General features: G+C 45.2%; 1 protein-coding gene across 1 annotated transcript in view; it reads left to right on the forward strand.

The window, feature by feature from the left end:
- Positions 1 to 23,764, forward strand: part of LOC135396199 (corticotropin-releasing factor receptor 1-like) — a 199,342-nt gene that overhangs the window by 170,662 nt on the left and 4,916 nt on the right. Inside the window, exons 8-10 of the mRNA XM_064627223.1 lie at positions 576 to 661; positions 21,316 to 21,454; positions 23,124 to 23,165. Coding sequence (XP_064483293.1) covers positions 576 to 661; positions 21,316 to 21,454; positions 23,124 to 23,165 — 267 coding nt within the window. The remainder of the gene's footprint in view (positions 1 to 575; positions 662 to 21,315; positions 21,455 to 23,123; positions 23,166 to 23,764) is intronic.

Genomic DNA, 23,764 nt, shown 5'->3' on the forward strand with positions numbered 1-23,764 from the left:
AGCTAAACAACATCATGCAGAGATCAGCAACCTCGTTGCGTACGCGAGATTGTTTACATATCCGATTCTCTGCAGGCTCCGCGTACGGTAATTATGTGGTAAAGTTCAAACAAGATAATGAAGCTTCGGGCGCAACACTTATCATCAACGATATAATGCTACAGCTAATACCGCGTTTGCTTTAATTTTGCTAGGGCATGCTAACGGTGCCGATGGTGACGAGGGGGTAAATGATAGTGATCAGGAGCCTGTATAGAGGTTTAAGGAGTAATCTAGAGACAAAGGCGAGGAGATAACCGGTAGATTTTCATTCTCTCCCCAGTAATAGGGCGTACACGCCTGGGGGCGGATCGAGGCCCTCGGTTTTTTGGGGGAGGGGGGCGGTTTCTTTGTCGGAGCGCGTAGTGGAGGGGGGGGGAGAAAGTTACACTGCAAGACGAGTACGAGAGTAACGCTCCTCTCCGAGACATTAAGCCAAGAATAGGAATGTTTGAGCAAATCAGTGAAGTTATTTTGTGAAACAATACTTTTCATTTCATCTGTTTTTATTATTAATACTTTACTTGTTCTTCCAGGTGAACTTCGTGTTCCTGGTGAACATAATACGGATCCTCGTAACCAGGGTGCGTTCAGCGGTGTCTGTGGAGACTACGCAGTTTCAGTAAGCTCTTTTTGCCCTTATACCTGCACGTAGAATGCACGATGTGTCAAGTAGAGCGGTGAAAATTTATATTCTGAAAAAAAAAAAGAACTGTTTCGAAGTTTTTTCATTTTTGCTCTTCCTTTCTTTTTTTCCTTTTTTTTTTTTTTTTTTTTTTTTGTCATTGATCTAGTACGTCATCAACCAGTGTGCTGCTGTTGCCTACGCTTTTGAACGCTTACAAGGCAGTAAGCTGCCCGAGCATTATAAAGGCAGGTCAATCATGCGTTGTGTATCGCATCAAAAATCTCGTATGCGCTATGCGACGTCAGTGAAGTGCGTTGTGGAACTTTCACGTTTAGTTGAGACTCACAAATCCTCGTGGAGCGTTTTCCGAAGCAAACGCGAGGTACACCTCGGGGTCCGAGGATAGCAGATCTCGGTGGAGAACGGCGGAGGCGCGAATGAAGTGGTCAGTTATAGAGTGGTCAGTCAGCAGCATCAGGTTAGTAGCCAGTTCTTGGGGCTCCCCGGAATGGCCTGGACTCGAGATTGCTCGGGTGGGTCATGTTCGATAGAGAATCATTGCTGATGTTAAAAACGTAATCCTTGGCTGGGCGTCTGCAGTTCAGCACTGACAACAACAGCATAGATGAATGGGTGATGATGATGATGTTCAGCACAGAAAACACAATGGGAAAAGTGCAGCAACCGCTTGCTGAACGCGTTAGCTGAAATATTGCGTTCGCGTGGGTGTTTTGTGCGTACTTGTATGGGTACTTTGGGAACTACTTTCGTGCGAGACTTTTATCATAATTCATTTAGAAGGCACCACGTAGAGGCTATAGTCGTGTTCAACCTAAGAAGGAAAAGAAATCTAGTCCGTCAACCACATACGCCGTTCGAGATAAGGCGAAGTAATAGCTGCGTCAGGAGAAACGTTGCAGCGCCACCATGAGCCATCAGTAGGGGAGCGCACTTTCTGCCGCAGCGTATAGTGTCATGGGGCCAGTCTTAACAGCCAATACGGAAGCAGAGTGAGTATGATGGGCTATATCATCTGGCACAAGCAAGGACTTCTCTGTTGTAGCCATCTATCCACGGCGCAGTAATATTCTGAGAGCCAACGGATTAGATTTCTTTGGTGTCCACCCATTTCATCGAACACCGTTTCATCGACGCCGTTTTACCGAACGTCATTTCATCGAACGCCTTTTCGTCGAACGCCGTTTCGTCGACGCCTGACCCAGGTTAGGTCGGGAGAGCCGTGTACGTATTTCACACGATGCCGCAAGAGAACGCGTGCGGCCACCGATTCGATGCATCGGCGTTCGATGAAACGTTCATTTTCGACGAAATGTCGTTCGATGAAACGGCGTTCTACGAAATGTCACGGAACCGATTTCTTTTCCTTCTTAAGTTGAACACGACTACAGAACCTGACACGTCCCGGTGATGAAAAATTTGATTTGATCCGAGTATCAGAAAAAGAATGAAATTAAAAAAAAAAAATACTTATTCGGTCGAAGAAATAGGCCGACGGACGCAGTACGAGAAAAAGGGAAGAGCGACGTAATTGACAGATGTGTCCTTCCACAAGTAATAACAAGAAACGGTGAGAAATAGATGTCATTCAGTTGTCGCATTCAATTGTTCATTTCTCGACAACCGGACACCGTGTGTTGCTCACATATTACGAGTGGCCTATCGTTACAATAGGAAGAAAAGGATGGGAACGACTAAAACGTGAAACGAAAGCTTTTCACGTTTTTTCTCATTCATGCCACCATACCTTTAGTAGAAATAGAAATAGAAAGAAAAGAATGGAAACGTTAGTGGCACTGGTGCGACCAGCTGTTCGAGGACGCTTGACGTGTGAAAGCTTTGAATGATTTAAAAGATTATTGCAGCACGTATGACCTTGAGGTAGTTCGTCAGTGCACACAACTACCTCATCAGAGCAAGCTGACTCTTCAAAATCTTTAGACGAGTTTAAAGGGGGGGGATCTGTTTATTTTGGCAGGAAAAACCAGCCAGAAAGAACGGCTTGCTATTCCTTGGTAACTAATTCCTTAGTGGTTATACTGAGGTTACTTGGTTGTACTTCGAAAGCGTAAATAACCATTCCACCTGCAAGCGGTTCTGGAAGACACGGCTGATGTATGCCTATATTTAGCCGAACAATTCTAAATTGTATTTCGTAATGCTTAAAATTCCTTCCCACAAAGGCACGTCTTTGCAGTGAACCGAATAACTCATTATACGAAGCGCCTCGAGCTCGCCTAATACCCTTTGTAATCCTTGTCATCGTCCTTCGCGTGTTCATAATAAATATTGCGCCGAGTGTGCCTTTTTAAGCCATCCATTCGGGAGTAAAAATAAAGACGACTGAGGCAGTATAAAAGATAACGAGAGTTGCGAGCACTCAAGTGGGAGTCGGCTTTGTCCTCGAAAAAAAAAAAAGGAGCATCAATTATCAAAAATTAAAATCAACACAGTGCATGTTGTTGCTGAGCGAGGTTGGTGCCTGCGCTCCGCTCCAAGTGACTGCGTGAATATCTAATAAAGGTGTTGACATTAATGGGCTTAATTAGGAAGGTGGCTAAGTCAAAAAACAAACTTGCGGAGGCGTATCATTAACATGAGCCCCCGCTCCTTCATTAATTAATACTTCTCCCCCGCTTTCTTTTTTTTCATTGGTTAAAAAGGTTGCGACACTCTTTACAAAGTTATGACTCGTTTTCGGTGGTTACACGTATTTTTGAGGTACTACGTGGTGCGGCGAATATATTTAACGAAGAGAAATTATCCTGTTATCTCACGATGTTTTACACGTTTTTTTTTTTTTTGCCGCACTTCTCGTGGTCTCAAAAATTATACATTTTAAAATAAATTCCGTGTTAGCGCTGCGAAGCAACTCGGCTATGAGCGGCGTTCAAAAATTATAACTGCCCAAAACGAGAAACGCTATTGGTTATGACGGATAAATGTTGGAGTCGGTTATTTCCATCGACGTGAACCGGCACTCCAAGTTTTACACGCAAAGGGGATATAAGATTCGTAGAAAATCGCCGCGAATGCGGATACTCACGCGACGGTGACGTCACGGCGAACAGCTCCTCCGATGAGAGGACGCCGCTGAGATCACGTGCTCATACGAGAACCAATCTGCGCTAGCCCCGCGAACTTTGCTCTCCGTCCATTTCCAATGGGGTATGACGGTGTCGGCACAGTTACGTCGCCCTACCGTTAGGGGTGCCACCTGTGCAAAAAACTGAAACTAAATCTGGCGCCCCTAGCGGTAGCGGTAGTCTGCGGTATTGTGCCGTGACCGCATTATTGACATCTGTGTATAGGTAATTCGGGATGCACGGACACCTTTCCATCATCATCACTTTCTCATCCCTCCCACAAGAGCGCAATGGGGCAGTGTACCGCCATAACGGCGGAGAATGACCCACCACATCATCATCCCAGTTGTGTGTGCGCGCGCGCGCGCGCGTGTGTGTGTGTGTGTGTCGGGATGCACGGAGAGCAAAGTTTGCGTGGCTAACTTTTTTTGTTACGCAGAGTATGAGTTACGCAGTTTTTGTTACGCAGTTACGCAGTTTTTGTTACGCAGAGTAGCCCGCCATACGCAGAGTTTGGTTACTACGAGTTTCTTCTTCTCTTTTTTTTTTTTTTTTTTCATCGCGTACATGCTTCGTCTTGCGCCACCGGAAGCTCGTACGTTAAGCAGGGACCGGGTTACGTGCGTAAATGTGGGACTACTTTTTCTGCACACACGCTGTAGAAAGAAAAAGAATGGAAACGTAATCGCGATAAAGTCGAGCTGGCTGCCCCGGTACACCTGCATAGAGCTAGAAAATAGAAAATTAGTGCACAAAGACGAGAAATGGGGAAAAAAAGAAAAAGCGCGGAAATTAAGTAGCAACTATAGCAGGGTAGTATGTCACAGTTCAGATAAGGGAGAAATCATCGGTCTCAGGGTTACGTGCACGTTCGAGGCTGAGACTCATACCGCTGTCACACGACAAATTGAATGGCATTCCCAGCGAACGACATTCGTTTGTCTTGCATGGAGCTACGCGATGAAAAAGAATGCCATTCGCAAATGACGTCACTGTCGATGATCGATACAGCAGGGCGAAACATGTGAACCTACATACAGGTACATTCGTTATGTTTTTATTTCGTTTTCCCGAAACTAGCGAAACATTAGATTATTTCTCGAAATCGTTGCGTTTTGGACGAAGCTCAGATGGCTAAGTATATCACAAGCCAAGACAAGTAAGAAGCCTATATTTCGCAACCACACTTGGCAACGTGGCGACTGGGAACGAGGGTATAGTTATCTGGAAAACAGTGTTAGCCTTCCTTCGTTCGTGTCAAAAGTTATTAAATTCGTGATAAAATATCGGAGTGCAACTATTCATTCGTCATTGATTTCTCCAAACGGTTCATTGTTGTTATTTTTGCTACCTCTCTACTGTACGAGGGTACGCAGTCAGTGCGAGAGGGAAAAGAGAATGAGACCCTCGAACTCATTCGCTAGGCGAATGCCATTCTCATGTATTTCCATTTTGTTTCACCGTGTGACGCGTGTCTTCTGCGTGTCTTCTCTTAATACTTTGCCACACGACGCGCCAGACTGTGTGAGTATCGCCATGACAAAGAAGGGGGGGGGGGGGCTGACATTCGACATTCCACCGCCAGGGGCGACGCCGCTTTTCCTCGCTTTCAGTAATCATTCGTGGCCTGTGAAGGCATCCCTCCGCTATTAATGCCGTTAAACGACAACATAGGCTTTTGGTCGATAATTACGCCTTCTATATAACAGAGAAAAGAGAGAAAGATCATTATGGAATTCGAGCTTGCGGCATTCCGATGGAAATATGCCGGCCAAGAATAATATGTCTGTTTGATTTCTGGGATGTCGTTCGATTTCACTGCGAGCAGTTCGAATGAAATAAAATAATGCAGTAATACAGCTCTCGAGAGGAAAGGAAAATGTCATTACGCCCCGATGACCACAGAAAGTGTCGCACGAAATCGTATTGATGTTGTGTCCACGCATATGAGTCAAGTATGCCTTCAAGTAAGAAAAGTACTTCATCTTCAATGTCCAGAGCTACTGCGTAGCTGGCTTTAAGTGGCTAAAGTATGTGATGTACAGGGCTGGCCAAGATAAACTTCGGGGTTTGGAACGAAGATAAAACAAATTAGAACAGTGTCGGAAAGCCAAAGTAGATGTTATAAGACGTATTATGCCTCAAAATTTTATGTCGATAATACCGCTTGGTCTGTTTCTCTGCGGATAAATCGTGAAAATTAAAAAAAAATCGCCGCTGCCTAAACGGCTATACGTGTGTTTCAGCTTCTTTCCGTCAGATGGCGAAACGGTTGAACGCGGCGTTGCTGAGTACGATTCTGCATTCAATTCCTCTTCTTCTTTGTAGGGGGTAAGAGTTGTCAGCCACAGTCAAGTCAGATTTCGATGTCGTCTGCAACGCCACGTTCGACTGTTTCCCCATCTGACGGAAAGGAGCTGAAACACACGTATAGCCGACTAGGCAGCGGCGGTTTTGTAATTTTCACGATTTATCCGCAGACGAACGGACAAAATGGCAGCATCGACATAAAATTTTGGGGCATAATACGTCCTCTAATATCTACTTTAGCTTCCCGACACTGTTCTTATTTGTTTTATCTTCGTTACAAACCCCGAAGTTTATCTTGGCGAACCCTGTACACTCTAAACGAAAGAGTGATGGTGATGGATAAAAAAAAAAAATGGGGAGGTGACTCACGACTAAATCGAATTGGCTACCCCAGTACACACCGATGTAGGGCACAAAAAAATAACAATAAGAGAGGGTGTGGGAACGGAGGTAAGAAGAAGAGTTCCGTCGGTGAAAGAAAACGAAAAGCCACAGTCAGAGCAGAGTGTCAAACAGTGTGTGAGTCACAACATAGTGTCATTGCTGTCGATCACAATCAACGCAATAGTCCCGCAGTTCTAATGTATAGAAGTCACAAGTTACGAATACAATGGAGGTGCTTGGAATCGGAGCGCAGGGTCAACGCTGTATAACAACGAAGACTGTGCAGATGTGGATGCCCAGGAGGTGGTGAACATTTGTTGTCCGATCCTGTGAATAATACTGCTCGCGTCGCTCTTGGTGAAGTAAACGAGCTCCAGCTGGCGCGCGACCGTTGTGAGCAGCTCGGCGTGCAGCGCAGCATCCACAGTCTCGTTTCCTGGGATGCCACAGTGACCAGGGATCCGTTGGAACTGCATGTCATGCCCCGCTGAGAGTGCAATCTCACGCGCGTGCAGTACATCTTGCACCACGAGCTCGAGAGATCGATTGATTGATTTGATTGAGCTCATGAGGTCCCGCAACAGACATAGACGTCATTGTCTGTAAACCACATTTTCCGTCACTGTAAATGGACCAGCGAGAGCTGTTCGACTGATTCGCGGTGGAAATTAATGCCATAAGAGTAATTTTAGCCCTTCTAGGGACTAGGTCGATGCATTGCCTAACCATGCGAAATTTAGAGACAATACTTTTGGTTCCAGGGACTAAAGTGTGGAGCAATTCTAATCTAGGGGATTTGTAGCTGTAATTACTCCCCTCTTTGCTTCTGTTCTTTGTCTTAGAGTGCACTGTACACATGCTCAATGTTCAGCAGGTCCATTTACTCGCAATGGTCACGCTTGACCTGCGTGGACATGCTTCATTTTGAACTGCAGCGCGCATCTCTCCTGTCTTCCCAAGGTGCAGATCTGAGCAAACCCGAAGGTTCCGCTTCGCGATCATTTACATTTTATTGTAACGGCGCAGCAACTTACCGCTTGCTTTCCAAAGACGAATGCGGTAACGAATGCGGTAACGAATGCGGTAACACGCGCAGAACAGTGCGAATTCACACTCTATGCAAGACGCGCCCAAGCGATAGTCTCGATATACTGGAAGCGGGGGGGAATTGCCGATTTTTGCAAACGTATATTGTTCGAAAGTACGGCATGTGTCATTTGTACCATCCGTTACTCCTTCGTTGATTAACCTACTTCCTCATACCTACAGCCTTCACAATCGATTGTGAAAGTTTTATAGAGTTCAGCTAAGGATGCTGCTTGACGATTTGTTGGCTGGGTAGTTTCTTTTCGTGGACACAATACGAGCTTCGTAGAGGTAGCAGTAAGCCCACGTGAGGCTCGGTGTTATAAATAACAACTTTGTTTTGATGATGACGACGGTGGTGGCGCTTCATCGCTGCAACAACCACAACAACAACAACAACAAATAAGTGACGATGCTGTAGCCCGTTGCTCGCGTCGATTATACAACTACTACTACTACACTAATGACGATGGGATGAGGTGATTCACCGCAACAATTGCGAGTATACATATATGCAGGTACGCATACAACATTAAAAACAATATAGCTTCTGCTCTTACTACACGGCAACCGGACGAGCATCCAATAGTTTAGCAACATGTCAACGAATCAATTGCGCACATGAAATACGGACGGCATCGCCTTTACAACTTGTGCACAGCCCGTAACGTTGTCTACGACGTTCCGAAATGTCCAGTATAACACTCAGGCCTTATCGAAGCGATTAGGGTCAACTTTGAACCAGTGGGAGCTGCACTGAGAACACCATATGGAGGGGACATCAGAGGCTGCGAAAATGAATGGGGCTAGGCGAGCTCTAGAGGAGGAAGCAATCGTTTATCGGCGGGTCACTTAGGAGGGAGAGGTTCCTCCGGAGCGTCTGGGAGGACCGCGATCGGGGCATGTCTAATAGGTTCATCAAGCATCGCTTCATCTGCATATATCATCCATTTCATAAGTGGTCGAAAGAGGTCGTTATGGAACTACAAGTTCATCAACGAAGTTGTACGACGCGTACGACAGAAAATGAAGCGAGAGGAGGAGAGAGAGAGTGAGTGACCCCAGGTATGTGTGTGTTGTGGGCATGTTGTTTGCGCTAACTGTGGTTAGAATTTTACTTTTGAAACACTTTTTATCACTTTTAAATCACAACAAAACACGTTAAAATCACTATTTATCACTTTTAAATCACTTTTTAAATAGGAAAATGGACGTTTTTTTTGTTTTTTCAATTGCAGTAATTCCCCATATATTTTTATGACCTTGTGGCCGCACTAGCAACCTCCCTGGTGCGCTTCCCTCAATAATTTTCAGTAATTAACTTTTTGATTTCGAAAGAACTTTCGAAACTTTCCGGCCCAATGACAAGATATGTTTTTCCGTTGGAGTGCTGATGCCGTTGCCGTTTTCAGAAGAAGGATCGAGCCAATGGTCCCGGAAACACGGCAGATCTGGAGGCCGTTTTTTACCCTCCCCCCCCCCCAAAAAAAAACAAACAAAAAAAACTGCGCTTCCCTTGCCCTGATATGCGAGGGAGATAATCCTCCCACTAAATTCACTGCGTATGGTACACCCAAAATTCTGAGACGGCTTTCTTTCAATACACTATCTGAGCAGTTTTGATCTCACATAATGAATACCGCCCTATATCAGCATTACATCCCCTTTTTTTAAACATAGAGTGAAATAAAGAAAAGCCATTCATTCTTTCTCAGTCCAATAAGATGGAAAACGAATTGCTCTAACTCTCCGATGTTCTCTCGCTGCCAGCCTGCTTCCCTGCATTTCCTCACGTACTTCGTCATCATTTCTTGTTCGATTGCCGCCACTCCTTAATAGGTTTACGCTTTCCCCGATCACTTTGGTTTTCACTTTTCCCTTTCAGCACCGCCATAATAAACTGTTGACTCCCGAACTTCCTTGCCTCATTATTTACTTCTGTCGTTTGTAACGTTTCCTTTAAAGTCAATTTTGCTTTATTCAATTGTTTTCTTACACGTTCTTTCTGTCTATGCCATGCGTTTCTCGTGGATGTAAACAAAATAACAACAACAACATTTTTATTGCGATGATGATGATTGCCATGATTCATCGCCATAGACGATATGGCAGGTTGACTCCCCCAGATGCCAAGATGATCTAGAGAACATTCTTCTTCATCGCCCACAATTACCAGAACCTTCTCGAACCGCACTCTGCGCATGTCTTAATCAGCTGGACTCTCGTTCATCCGTTAGTGCCTGATGTCGCCAGGTATGTACGGCGCGCTGTATGTAGCCGGCATTGATTTTGATAGAGCCTACCTCCATGTTTTCCTTTTCCCAGTTCCGTTTCATATTCCATTCCCCCATTTCCATACGATCCAGAGCAGCATTCATACCTGCAGACATTAGGCGCTGATTGACGAACACACGAGTACTTCCCACGTCCATCGTAGTTTCACCTCCGTACCTTACATCTCTATGTACCGGAACCATCCCGTGCTTTTAAAAAAAATAGAAAAGAAATATACATATATTTGTTTTACAGAAGTTCAAAAAAAGACGCGGAAACAGATTTTAGGGAAGTTACGAACTTTTGTCCTGACGAAGACAGTGCCACTGTCGAAACGTCGACCCCTTGCCCATTTTACTTTTTAACGTCTCCCCATGTAATAAACTAGTGTTTGTAACTTCCCTAAAATCTGTTTCCGCGTCTTTTTTTGAACTTCTGTAAAACTTCGTGGCCGTTTGACAATCCTTTTACCTCACCCTATATAAAAGGGAAAAAAAAAGGTGTTCCTTCACGATTTTTTTGCCGACGATCTACCGAACGGATTTTTGTTCTGAATACGACTAAGATATCAGGTCACCGAAAGGAACAGATGTTCTCATTGGGACAACTTAGTAGCTTTTATATTTAAAAAGTCGATTTTTAGGTAATTAGTCATTTGACGGTTGAGCAACATATGGCCAAGATCGTACGTCGAACCAGAGACGACAGAAGTGAAAATAGCTTTCGTAGGTTTTTTTATGAAAAATCTGTACCTAAAAAAAACAAACACCCTGTATATATAATATAAAACTTTGGCAACAGCATCTTGCCTGAGTAGTTCGTGCGGCCCCACAAGTCTTTCACGCGCGCATGCGTCTCTTCCATGTCATACGGAGGTAGGATATACGGTCAACGTCACTCGGAACGGAGTAATAATTCGACGTTGCAATGGAGGACGGCGAAAGTCATTCAACGCACTCCACAGGGCGCGTTTACAAATTGAGTTTACGAAATCGCGTACGTTTGACATTACCGTGTGTTACGACACACCTCTCTCTATACCGCGGCCCCTATATATCCTGCGGTGGTAAATTGAGAATACCGCGCCATATACATGGTATACACATTTCCGTATGCGCATAAAATCAGGGAAATAAAGCTTTCTCCACGCGCGGAATGCAAATATTCCGGGCAGCGCATCAAGTGCGGATTCTTCCATAATGCGGCTGTCCTATACCTGCGTGAGGTGCATGTATGCCGTCAACGGCGTTACGTATCAACGACAGCGAAGTGGAGTGCAAACTTTTCTGTATACCGTGTTTTACGAGGAATGTGCAACCGTCCTCGCGCCTTCAGGTACGCTGCCTTTTATGGACGGCCCCCTATAGCAGTATAGCTGAGGCATACATCTAAGACGCTCATTTGCATACTACGATTAAAGAAATGGACGCTGATCAAAATGCCGCAGCAGTTGGACTATTTGCGGTAGACTAACTACTAGGGCCGCCACTGTGCTGCCTTTTTTTTTTGGGGGGGGGGGGGGGGGTCATCGTTTCGGTATCATTTCTGTTACTTACAGTAAAAACTGTCATATTCGAAATAAAATGCGACCTACTTGGAGTACATATGTCGTTCTTGGTCACGCATTGTCAGGAAATATCAACGCTCGACAGCCTCTTACGCGTGCAATGATTCTATACGCAATGCAATGCGCGGATATTGCCCGGGAACATCCCCACGGCAAGGTTCGTTCAGTGAACACCAGGGGGGCGACCCCCAAGCTTCTCGGCGCCAATAGAACACACACCTTCCGTCAAGATTGACATTTGATGAAAGGCACCAAAGTGGGATTCAAACCAACACCCTTCGAATTCCGAACTTCTGTTGCCTTATCTTCAACTGAAACTGAACGTCGAAACTGAACGTCGAAACTCAACGTCGAAACTCAACGTCGAAACTCAACGTCGAAACTCAACGGTTGCTTTCTCATTTCTGGGAAAGGTGTTCCTGGACACACTACCGAGGTTTTACGTTGGGCAAACGGACCGTTTTCTTGAGAGAGGGTTTGAACGAAGCACCGAACTATTATCAACGTGCTATTATGAAGCTGATCCACCGTGCGACGAGCGGCGGCGATCGCATGGCAGGAGAAACTTGACCGTGTCGACGCTGCGCCCTATTACGTCTTTCACGACGTCATCGCATTGTACGCCCATAATTGGTCGACGCTTCTTTCTTCCAGCCGTGGGCAAACCCTACGTAAGGAGGCAACCAGGACCACGCGTCACCAGCTCCCGTGGCTCAGTGGTTAGCATGCTGGCCATGTCACGTCGAGACTGGGAGGTACCCGGGTTCGTATCCCGGTGCCGGCTGTGCTGTCTGGGGTAGAGCCCTGCACCATCCGCGGATGGAAGCGGATATCCGCGGATATCCGCAATATACTTGCGGTTCGGATGAAAATTTAGCACTTCCTGCGGTGTGCGGATCGGATTCGGATGGCTCGAGGTCGGATGCGGATCGGATGCGGATACGAAGGCAGCGGATCGGTAGCGGATCGGATGCGGATATACCGCGTACTGTCATTTTTCCACCCGCAATTTATTTGTATTGCGCGCCGACAGCCGACAGCGAGCGCATGCTGTGGTTCATCTTTGACCATGCACGGCGCCAAGACGGGAGAGGTGGCATTCAGGCGTCTCGAACCGCGCGAGCGCCGACGAGGTAGCGTTCCACGCGTTCCAGAAGTCTCTCCATATCGCGTTTGTTGAAAGGTTTACCTTTGCTTGTCGTCATGACCGAGTCCTTCCGTGACAGCATGGATGCATCCGAAATTATACCAACATGCTTCCGGCGGTCTTTACGCGTCTTTCGAAACGTGCGGATTTTTGTGGATCGGATGGGGATGGTGCGTTTTGCTCAGCGGATCGGATGCGGATGTAAACTGTTGTGTATGGTGCGGATGCGGGTCGGATGCGGATAACGTGTGCGCGGATGCGGGTCGGATGCGGATGCGGGTCGGATGCGGATGCCAAAAACCTCATCCGCGCAGGGCTCTAGTCTGGGGTTTTTCCTGGGTTTTCCTCAGACACTTTCAGACATGTGTCGGCACAGTTCCCTTAGAAGTCGGCCTAGGACGCACATTTCCACAGGGCGTCAGTCGTGACGTTCCCCACCTCTGTGAGGCAGACAACGGCGAGCCCCTTCGCAAACCACCACCGCCACCAGGACCACACGTGTAGTGTAGTAGTCGTGAAGCGAGGGAGGGAAGGAACATGAAGGAGAGGTCCGGTGGACAAAACGGCGCAGCTTATTTTGGGAACAATTTCTGAGTTTCTTGTCAGGAAGGGCAGTCTTCGGCAAAAAAGTTTATGATGCGTTCGGAAAATTGTAAGCTACCTTCAGGTCGTTGTTGCATCTTTCGTTCCCGCAACTATTACCACTTTACACACCTTCCAACTTCAGCTTATGGGAGGAGCCGAATTCGTCGTCTGATGAAATCTAATGGGGTAGGGTACTGCTCTGAAGCGGTGAATCACCCCAGGCCATAGTCATAATTTAGTTGTTGTTGTTGTTGTCTGATGAAATCATTCAATCTCTCCCTTTTATTTATTTCTTCTTTTTTTCTCGCCAATATCAACATCAATCAGCCTTCCACCTAACGATCAGAGACTACAACCGCCTTTTCCGTTCTTTAGCCGCGGAGGAATGACGTCCGCGAACAGTGAAAGGCCGGAAGATAAAATCGAATTTAAAAGTCTCCGGCGGTTGTATCACCGAAAATAAAAGAAGATGAGTGAGTGAGTGAAAAGAAAAATGGAGAAAATTAAAAGAAGAGACAAAAGCTTGTTCCAAAGGCTGTTCGTATCAAGCACTTTTTCCTGCATGGAACGTATATCGAGCTGTTTGCACCGGGACACTCAAAGCAGAGCGGAGTTTCACTTCAAAGTGTCCCTAGCTTTGAGTAAATCTTTCTCTCTCTGTCCACTTTGAACTTTCCGCGCATATTAAAAAAAAAAAATCAGCAAAAGAACCGCCCCCGCTGACATCGATAAGGTTCAGAAAATGGAAAGCAAATAAAAGGGTGTTGAGGAAGTAAAGCACTCCTCCATCCGCGGAAAAATGAAAGAAAAAGAGGACCGAATTCTTGACACAATAGAACTAGTGTCAAAGTTTCTGCGCAAAGTTCGGACCGACGAACAGAATCGACTGGAACATGTGGACGTGTAAACGCGTCCTATGTTTCCATTCGCATAGCCGACCGTGCGAGACGATTTATGCGTCTTTATAAACTTGTCACCCTTCCGAAAGAAGGTCGCACGAAAAGACGTCCCTAGAAGCAAATAAATAAATGAGGCAAGATGCATTTCTTCGAATTGGGTATATTCCCAGGAGGGCAAGCAGGGCTGAGAAGAGGCACAATACCCACGCTCGGGACACATCAGTATCGTTGACGAAACTTGCCGAAAAAAAAAAAAGAAAAAGAAAGAACGGTAAAATACGACCTTCAAGTTTATGTGCACGTTTAAGTACACGGCTATAGCACATGCTGCAAAACTAGTTATTTATGTTTTCTTTTATGTTTTATTTGCGTTATGATCCAATTTTCGCGAATTTCGCACTCGCATTTTTTTTTTTTTTTTCGAAGTTAAAGTTCCGTGAAATATTAGTAACGAGGACAAAAAAAAAAAAGAAATAAACGAAAAGTACGCAGAATGGGGGGGGGGGGGGGAGCGATATATTTATTAGACGAAAGGAAAAAGAAAAACGGGGAAATGGTCTGCCAAACGGGACGTCGGCTTGCTATTCCGCAAAGAATGGAAGAATGGATTTTGCAACAAATCAGTTCGACGAAGCGGCTCACTAGTAATTTTTTTCTCTTCCGTACTTCCCCACAACACATTCCCCACTCCCAGTGTGGAGAGTCCATTCTCCAGTAGCTCTTACGTTGTGTCGGAGCATAATTTCCTTCTTAGCTGTTCAGGCCGTACCATTAAAAACGAGGTGAGATTCAGATATGTAAAGCAACAATATCCCGCGCAACATCTCTGCTCAGCCTGATACCAAGTACGCCATGCGATGCCGTTCCGCGAGCGATGGTACGCGTTTTCTATAGCCTTTTCTGTAGCCTCATTGAATTATCGTAGTACAGATCTTCCAGAGCAGCGCTGAAGACAACGGTTCCTGACATTTATTACTCGCTGTCTTGTAACCGTCAAAGACTCTACAAAGTGTCGCTGCAAGCTATGTCGTCGCAGTACGTCGTTCCGTTGGAACATAACAGAAGACGTCTGTCGGATAATCGATGTCTGCCGAAATAATCTTCACCTAAGAACAACTTTGACATAACAGCATTAGCTACAACGATTCTCTCTGAACGTCAGTGTCATAAGGTCTAGTGTCTGCACGTACAGGATTATTGTTACAAAATGTAGCGCTATTGGCCTGTTTCGAAGTCAATTTTACACTTCAAATGGCAAGGAAGGGGAGAAGGTCGAACCCTCGAGACCAGCGATATTGATTCTGGGCGTATACTGTCGATTCATCCTGGTTAAAGTCGGGTCATTTTTCGAGGTATCCGGCTCGCGCACTGAAGAGTGAACAGTAGAAAGGACGGTTATATGATGATGATGATGATTATTATTCAGGTTTTTATGGCGCACGGACAACTAGGGTCATAGTGCGCCAAAGCTATGGTGAAAAGACAATGGGGATGGTTGGTGACAATGTAAAAGCAGCAAGATTAAACTAAAACCATAGTTTTAGAAAAGTTTAGATAGTAAAACAAGATACATGAGCAGCTGGGTAAAACTATATTGTATTTAAATAGCCAATATCTTTAAAATAGTTAAAAACTCTCATGAAGGGTAAAAGAGGCTCATCACGGTTATATGAGCAGCACGCCATCAGCGGTGGAACCCCAAGGACGTAACAGTCAACCTCGGCCTGACAGTTTCAAAACAACTTTCCCGGAGTCGTGTGGAAATCTCCAACGAATCGACTGGGTGCTTCGTTTGCTATTTTTTTCCCTGTTTGTTTGTTTAGTCCGTCGATAAACATCGACCTACTTATCGAGTGAACGGCATCAGGGGTGGAAGCGGAATTTTTCAGATTTCCCGAGAGCGCCTGGACAGCTCTCTGGGGAGACGTATTCGGAAAATCGACTACGTTATATTGATTGCATCCGATTCTACGGCCTTCTATATTCCAAGGATGCTGGTATGGAAATATCGGAAAGGACTGCTTTTTATATTTATACTGGCGTAGACGCATAGGAATATGCATGCAACGCGATATCGCCTGCTTCATCGTATCACTTCTCGTCAGAAATGTTTATCGAAACGGAAGACACCGTCAGTGGAACATTCGCGTCGACCTGCGATGTCAGTTACTCCCGGCGAGGTATGCGTTGAAATGTTTGGATATGTCAAGTGCAGCCCTGCGCCATGCAGAATGGTTTGCTCTGAGCAATATACGCTGTTGGGCTAGTTGGTGCATTGCAGTACGGTTTGCTCTGGTTTGGAGCACTGAGAGATGGTCTCTACATGTTCGTGAATGGTCATGATTTCCCCCCCCCCTCCCCCCGGGTAACCGCTACCGGGAATATTCATTGCATTTCCACGGGACATTCCCGAGTGTGGAAATGCGTGTGATGAGTAGTATAACTGTATTTTAAATATGGAGGGCCATCGAGGAACGTGGCTACGTAAGGCAATATGGTAACACAGAACAATACTTGGGTCTACTCCTTTTCTTATTAACGGCAGACACCTCTACCCGGCTCCGGGAGTCGGGCGACTGAGACGCATTTTTCTAGCTGTATTCATTGTCACCACCTCACCCTTATTAGCATTACTTTTAGCTCCATGTCATTTTATATCGCATACCTTCACTTCTAAAAAGAACGTCCTTTTTCTTCTCATAACGGATTCTCGTATAGCACAGGGGTGCTGATCTCAACTCATACGTGTCCGCCCCCCCCCCCTCGTTTTTTTTTCCTTTTTGTCTAATACATATATCCCCCTCCCCCCTCATACATGTCCGCGGGCCGCATTGAGCCATGGAGGAACTGCGCGCGGGCCGCATACCACGACGACTTTTGGGTAGCCTATATCTCTGATATAGATGGCAGAACACATGACTTACAACGACATAAAATGTCAGGGGTCAGAAATCACTTCTCAGGGGCCAGTCTCAATCACAGGGTCAACATTCCTTTTTATTTCCTGTGTCATGAGGAAATTTGACACATCTCGTTTTTAACTATTGCGTCAACATCGTGTGAAAGTGATTGCGCAATTGCAATCTTAAGGATTCCGTTGAGGTGTTTGTTTGTTTGTTGTTGTGAGCGTAACTCTGACTTATTCAGGATCATCACAGAAAACGACTGCCCGCAGACGTATGTTGGCATAATTGTCTCGCGACGTAAAGCCAGGAATTATTATTATTAGACGTATTTTGAACCGAACACGGACAACTTTGTCAGCGACAACATACGTGACTTCAGATACTTTCGTCCAACGTAGAAGTCAAACGAAGCCGCACCAACTTCAGCGAACTTGTTCTTATAGGTGCATCGCACTGCAGGTCAATCAGTTCCATTTGTGAATAATCAAGAACGCTGTCAACAACTGTGGAAAACGGCGTGCCAAAAAGCTCCGTTTCAAGTTTCATGCACCCGAAGAAGCTTTGCTCGAATTCACTCGGGAGGTCACCAAGCCCGCGACTGAACATAATGATAAACGGAACGCAGTCAGGGACACGGACGAGGAAGTGCACAAACGAACTGCTGACTCTCAACTAACAGAAGTTTACTTGCAACACACATTTAAATACAAAACAAGACACAAGGAATGTGACAACACCTTATCACAATAGCAAAACAGAAAACTAGCTGCTAAACACATGATGGTTGCGATCCGGGCACGTTCCAAGATATTCCATTTCCGCTGATAAGAGTGACAATGACGGTGTGCTAACACAGTGATCTTCCTCTGACAAGTAGCAAAAAAACGCTGCAAAGTGTTACAAACCGTACAGAGGTAGACAAAACAGTAACGTGCGCCACTAACAACTTTAATGCAATGAAGAAAAACGAAAAGAACACACACTAGCGCCGGGGCAACCACAGCTCAACCTGGTGGGCACGCCCACCCCACTATCTCTTAGCTAGACCTAAACGCGTGCAACATATCTAGCTCCCTCCCGCTCAGTGCCACGGAAGGCTGACTCACACACCGCTCGCTACCGAGTCGCCAGATATGATAAGCTTCTATCACTTCCCTCTTTAACCTATCTCTTGCACTATCCAAAATGGTCGTGTCACCAAACAACGGTTTGCATTTGCAGATGCTGCAGTGGGCAGCGAGGTGGCCGCAGATAGGAGTCTTTGAATAGGCATAACAATGTTCTCTTAACCTCGCACTAACGCAACGCCCAGTTTGCCCAACATATGCCTTACCACATGTGAGCGGGATGCGGTACACCACATTCATCACACATTGCAAAAACACGTCCCTGTGCTTGACTCCACAACTAGAACCCTTTTCACCCGCTGCCCCCCGGCCGTTCACAATTTTACACAATCCTTTGAGCCTAAATGGCGCTGAGCAGAGAACCGACACTCCATATTTACTAGCCACTTTCTTAACTCTGTGTGTGAACCCATGAGTGTACGGCAACACAACGTACCTCTGACGTTGTGATTAAGAAGGTCTCGAGAACTTCCCGAGCAACGCGCGTTTTGAACCCACCCTCTATTGTGGTATTATTGAATAGCGGGGAGCACCCACAGGTCTTGCAGTGAAGAGCCAGATGTCCTGATGGAGTGGTGCTCCGGACCAACGCCCTATGTTCGTTCAGTCTAGTGTTAATGCGGCGCCCTGTCTGGCCTATGTAAACCCTCCCGCATGTTAACGGAATGTGATATACCACATTCTGCCGGCATTCAACCGAGGCATTCTTGTGCGAAATCTGGCAGCCCGTTTTTGTAGGAGAACCATTTACCTGCATTAACACTAGACTGAACGAACATAGGGCGTTGGTCCGGAGCACCACTCCATCAGGACATCTGGCTCTTCACTGCAAGACCTGTGGGTGCTCCCCGCTATTCAATAATACCACAATAGAGGGTGGGTTTTAAACGCGCATTGCTCGGGATGTTCTCGGGACATTCTTAATCACAACGTCAGAGGAAGATCACTGTGTTAGCACACCGTCATTGTCACTTTTATCAGCCGAAATGGAATATCTTGGAACGTGCCCGGATCGCAACCATCATGTGTTTATCAGCTAGTTTTCTGTTTGCTATTGTGATAAGGTGTTACATTCCTTGTGTCTTGTTTTGTATTTAAATGTGTGTTGCAAGTAAACTTCTGTTAGTTGAGAGTCAGTGCAGTTCGTTTGTGCACTTCCTCGTCCTTGTCCCTGGCTGCGTTCCGTTTATCATTACGTGCTGTTACCAACTACCCCGCATTTCAACGCGACTGAACCGGTCCGTTTCTTTTGGCATTGAAGATAACAATATTACAAATCGGCCATGTAAGGTTTGCTCAGAAATTTTGGTAGGAAAGTACTAGTAACATTAATCAAGAGAAAATCAGACGCAGGGACAGGTTTAGAGACTCATCAGCGAAGACGATAAAGGCAACACAGAGACAAGACAGGGAACGTCGAACCTTCAACCTTTTTCAACCTTCAACCTGAGGTCTTCCCTGGGTTTTCCGAAGACTTTCCAGACGAATATCTGCACAGTTCCCCCTAAAGTCGGCTCAGGACGCACACTAGCCTCCCCTATCCCCCCACTCCATCCTGCTGTCCTCTCTCCATCTGCCCGCATCTGTACGCCTCTCATAGCCACAGTTGCTTCGTGGCGCTATATAACACGAAATAAAAAATACACACATAAGATTGTTGGCCCCTAAGTACCCATCGAAATCATTCTTTTTTAAACGCATTTACGTCCATTTGAAAGCGTGTAGGAGGTTAAATCACACCTAGAAGACAGCACCCTTCGAAACCCCCTCCGTGTACCCAACAGAGCACGACGAAATTCTAGAGCATCACGCTTCGATAACAAAGGAACTAGTACCTCGCATAAACCCCGTCCTCTTATAGATTAAGTTTCCCAACATTTTGCTCCACACCGCCTGCTTTTCGTCATCACCGTCTCTGTATATCTCGTTTTCTTTCTTTCATTATGCAATGGTGCGAACTACACGTATTCGTGCGTACATGCGTGTGCTTACGAAACGATCCAGAGATGACGCTTACACGATCATCACTCATCGCTGAGTTCAGATACCATGTATCATATTCGAGCACTCGTCGCTCTTCTTCCTTTTTGTCTCTGTCTTAATGCTTCTTAATGCTATACTGGGTCTTGATGGTCTATACCGGGAGTAAGTTTACGGGCGTTTTAGTTTGGGAAAGTTTCATAGCACATATTTAAACGACACCGAACAAGGTTGCCACAAGGTTACGCCGTCGTGATGTAATGTTTCACAATGCGGGGGAAATGTATGTGATCAATATTCAGCATTGTCGTTCGCCAAATCACGCCCTTATTATCGACCAAACAGCTGGGGGCGAGCTACCACGGTAACAAATATATGTTGTAGTTTAATGGCTTTAAAGATAGCCATAGCCTTAAATTTTTGTATTTCCCAAAAACTGTTATTACTAACTAGTACATGAAACTTGTTACATTGCTGCACACTCACGGGTATATGTTGGTTTTAGTGAAATGTATGCAAGAAAATAATCTGATCCGTTACAACCACATGTAATTATAGGATCCATGCGCGGTATGACGGTGTGACTTTTTATCGTCTCAACTTCTCACTAGCTAGCTCCTCCGCTTAAAATGACTGACGTTTGTTCGAGCTCACGTACGGTGGGCTAGAAAGACAGGAAGAAGAAAACTCTGGAATCTAGAAATCAGAAATCTATAGCCCGTCACAGATCATAGACGAGTTTGTATTGCCAACTGCAGGATGGGACAAGACGTAATGCTTTGTCAATGTGGGTAATGTGGTGAACGTGTTTAATGTTCACACAGAGTGAGCGCAGTGAACACTTTCATTGCAAGTACCTAATGAAGTAATTGTTCCTTGTTCGTCGGGTTCGAAACTCGCTGTGACGTTATTACCCTTAGTTCCGATAAAAGCGCTGAGATAAGAGACAACATATGGTAAGGGGGCATTTCACGAATCATTGACCGTATACCATGTATTCCACCTTCGCCACCGCCAATGCTTTGATCTTCCGTTCCACTGCGCTTTATTTCGTATCTTGATGCCGCTTACCGATGCGTGAGCGGCAAAAGACACCATCGATATCATGCGCTGTGCGCTGCAGCACACTGCCAAGGTAAAGGCGCTGCGGTGGCTGTTACATTATCCAATTTGTTTCCTGCAACTGATACCAGTTGCCCGCGTGGACGTTCTTTTATTGTGTCACCGAATATCATCGCAGGCTGTATTTCTGCTTACGCGTTCCGTTTTCAAATTTCAGAAAAGCTATAAAAGCAACAGTACTGTTGTTTCCCTTGCTGGGAATTACGCACCTCTTGTTCTGTATCAATCCAAAAGATGAAGACCTGGGTCTTCAAGAAGCCTACATGATCATCAATGCTATCCTCCAATCGTCACAGGTGGGTCTCATTGCTTACCTAACTTTTTTTTTCTTTTCCCTCTTTTTTTTTTTTTTTTTTATGCGTGCTATGATTTGCTCCGACAGTTGTGGATATATTATTGGATAAATTTTTAAGAAAAACCAGACAAAATGCAAATTCAAAGTCTGAAATATTGCAGTCGTCGAAAAAAAAACAGGCAGCAGCAGGAATCGAACACCGCACCTCTCAATTGCTAGTCGAGTGCGGCAACTACTACTCTACGCTGGCAGAGGCTAATAGACGACTTACCATGGACCTCATTCAACGAATGGGGGCGCGCGTTCACTCTCTGCACATCGTCAAATTCAAATTCAAATTTGCTTCTGTTTCTTTTGTTTTCTTCGTTCTCGACATTGGAGTCCGAATAACAGGTAGCTTGCAGCTGCTGTTCTGATTTCGCAGACAGATCGATTTATCTTGTGCTCTGCACACACGAAAAGGAACCGCAGACAATACAAACAAACGTCCGCAGTCAGAATGCTGGGTGCTTTTGTGTCTCATTCCACGTTCTTTCGAAATGCGCAAGGAAATCAAGTGCCAGGATACTAATAAGCTCGATCGTCAATTTAAAAACAAAAAAAGAACAAGTGCGCCACCGTGAAAAGGGCACAAAAGTGGAAAAATTTCTTTTCGCGGAATCAAAGATACCGTTACCCTAACACAGACACAAAAAGGAACGACAGTCATCCGTTGCGTCATTCGTGATTTGGTGAGCCAATGAACATGCAATTCACTTATTTTCTCAAGAAGGAAAGGGAACGAGAGGCGCGCTTTCATTGGACTCCGCAAAATAAATTTGTCCAATAATCGTGGGAGGCCGTTTGGCGAGACCAATCAGAGGCCTCGTGGCATCGATACGCTTCTTGCGAAGAGGAGGGAGAGGGAAAAGCATACATTGCGTTTTTTTCTATCGATCATCTATCTATTATCATCTATCTAATCGCGAACCGCGTTACCGACAAATTCCGTTCCTTCTGTGTTGGTGCCAGTGTAATGGTATCTTGCATTCCGTGAGCAGAAATGTTTGTACCGTTGTCGCCTTGATATGTCCCAAGCAGCACAATGTACTGAAAGTCGAGTGCAATAGGGGTGGCCGGTATGTGTCTTACCAATGTTCTTTAGTTCCAGAATTCTGTTCAAGGCCTTCCACCTAACCGTCCACCCCTATTGCACTCGACTTTCAGTACATTGTGCTGCTTGGGGTTGAACGCGCCCTGCGTATTCATTTTTGTGACAAATAACATAGCCGCATAAGTGTAGCAAGAAAGTTTACAACAAATCAAGGGACAGAATGATGATATTTGGGAAGGCGAAGACTAGAAGCGTGCTATGCGGCGAAGTTCTCTTTCATTAGTGTGGTGTTTGGCTCACGTTTCATTCTGGAATGTAAAGCACGATACAACGTAATTTTACTTGATATCGCCGTGTGCTGTTACCGTGCAAAATAAATTTGCTCTTCTCAGCATATCACATACTCAGCAAAAAAAAAAAAAAGGGGGGGGGGGGGGCTATGTTTAACGGTGAAAAAAAAAAAAAAAAGGAAAGGTACTCGGACTTTGTACGCAATATCTTTGAAATTAAATCGTTCCAACCAATGAACGCACCTGATATTTGGATTATTTAGTAATGTTTTAATTTCTACTTTCAGGGTATTTTCGTGTCAGTTCTCTACTGCTTCATGAACTCAGAGGTGAGACCGCACCTCCTATTCGTATCTCATCTTCATTGACATGTACTTGCGCAAAAGTAGGCGCTACTTTGAAGGACATATTGTTCATTCGAAACTGAGGGAGAACTCCTGGTTTCTAAGCATGCAAAAAATACCGTGTGCGCATCAGATCAGTTTGTGTACTCTACCAACTTCTTCTAGTTTTTAATTTCATTAAAAAAACTCGTTAACGTAACTGTCTCACTTCAGTGACACTGGGCTTTGACATAAACCAAATTTGTTGAGATGCAAGCTGACCACTTAGTGATTTGCACAGGAAAATTCGGACAACTTATGAAGTTATGATTTCGCAAACAAATATCCCTGTTTGTAATTTAAAGCAACCGTAAAATAGTTTAACTAATAATGGATAATAATAATAACTGACTATAACTATAGCGTAACATTAAAAGGGGAGAAACGAAGTCATCCAAAAAAGCAAAATACAAGTTCCCTGAACTCAGGGACTATGACTGAATGAGTCATAACTCATAAGAAATGCATACGTGAACGAGTCATAAGAAGTGCACGAAGATATGAAATAACGCCAAAGTGTCGTGCGGTGCTTGTGCATTCCCCCG

This window comes from Ornithodoros turicata, chromosome 5 (assembly GCF_037126465.1).
Source record: "Ornithodoros turicata isolate Travis chromosome 5, ASM3712646v1, whole genome shotgun sequence".
Classification (NCBI taxonomy): domain Eukaryota; kingdom Metazoa; phylum Arthropoda; class Arachnida; order Ixodida; family Argasidae; genus Ornithodoros; species Ornithodoros turicata.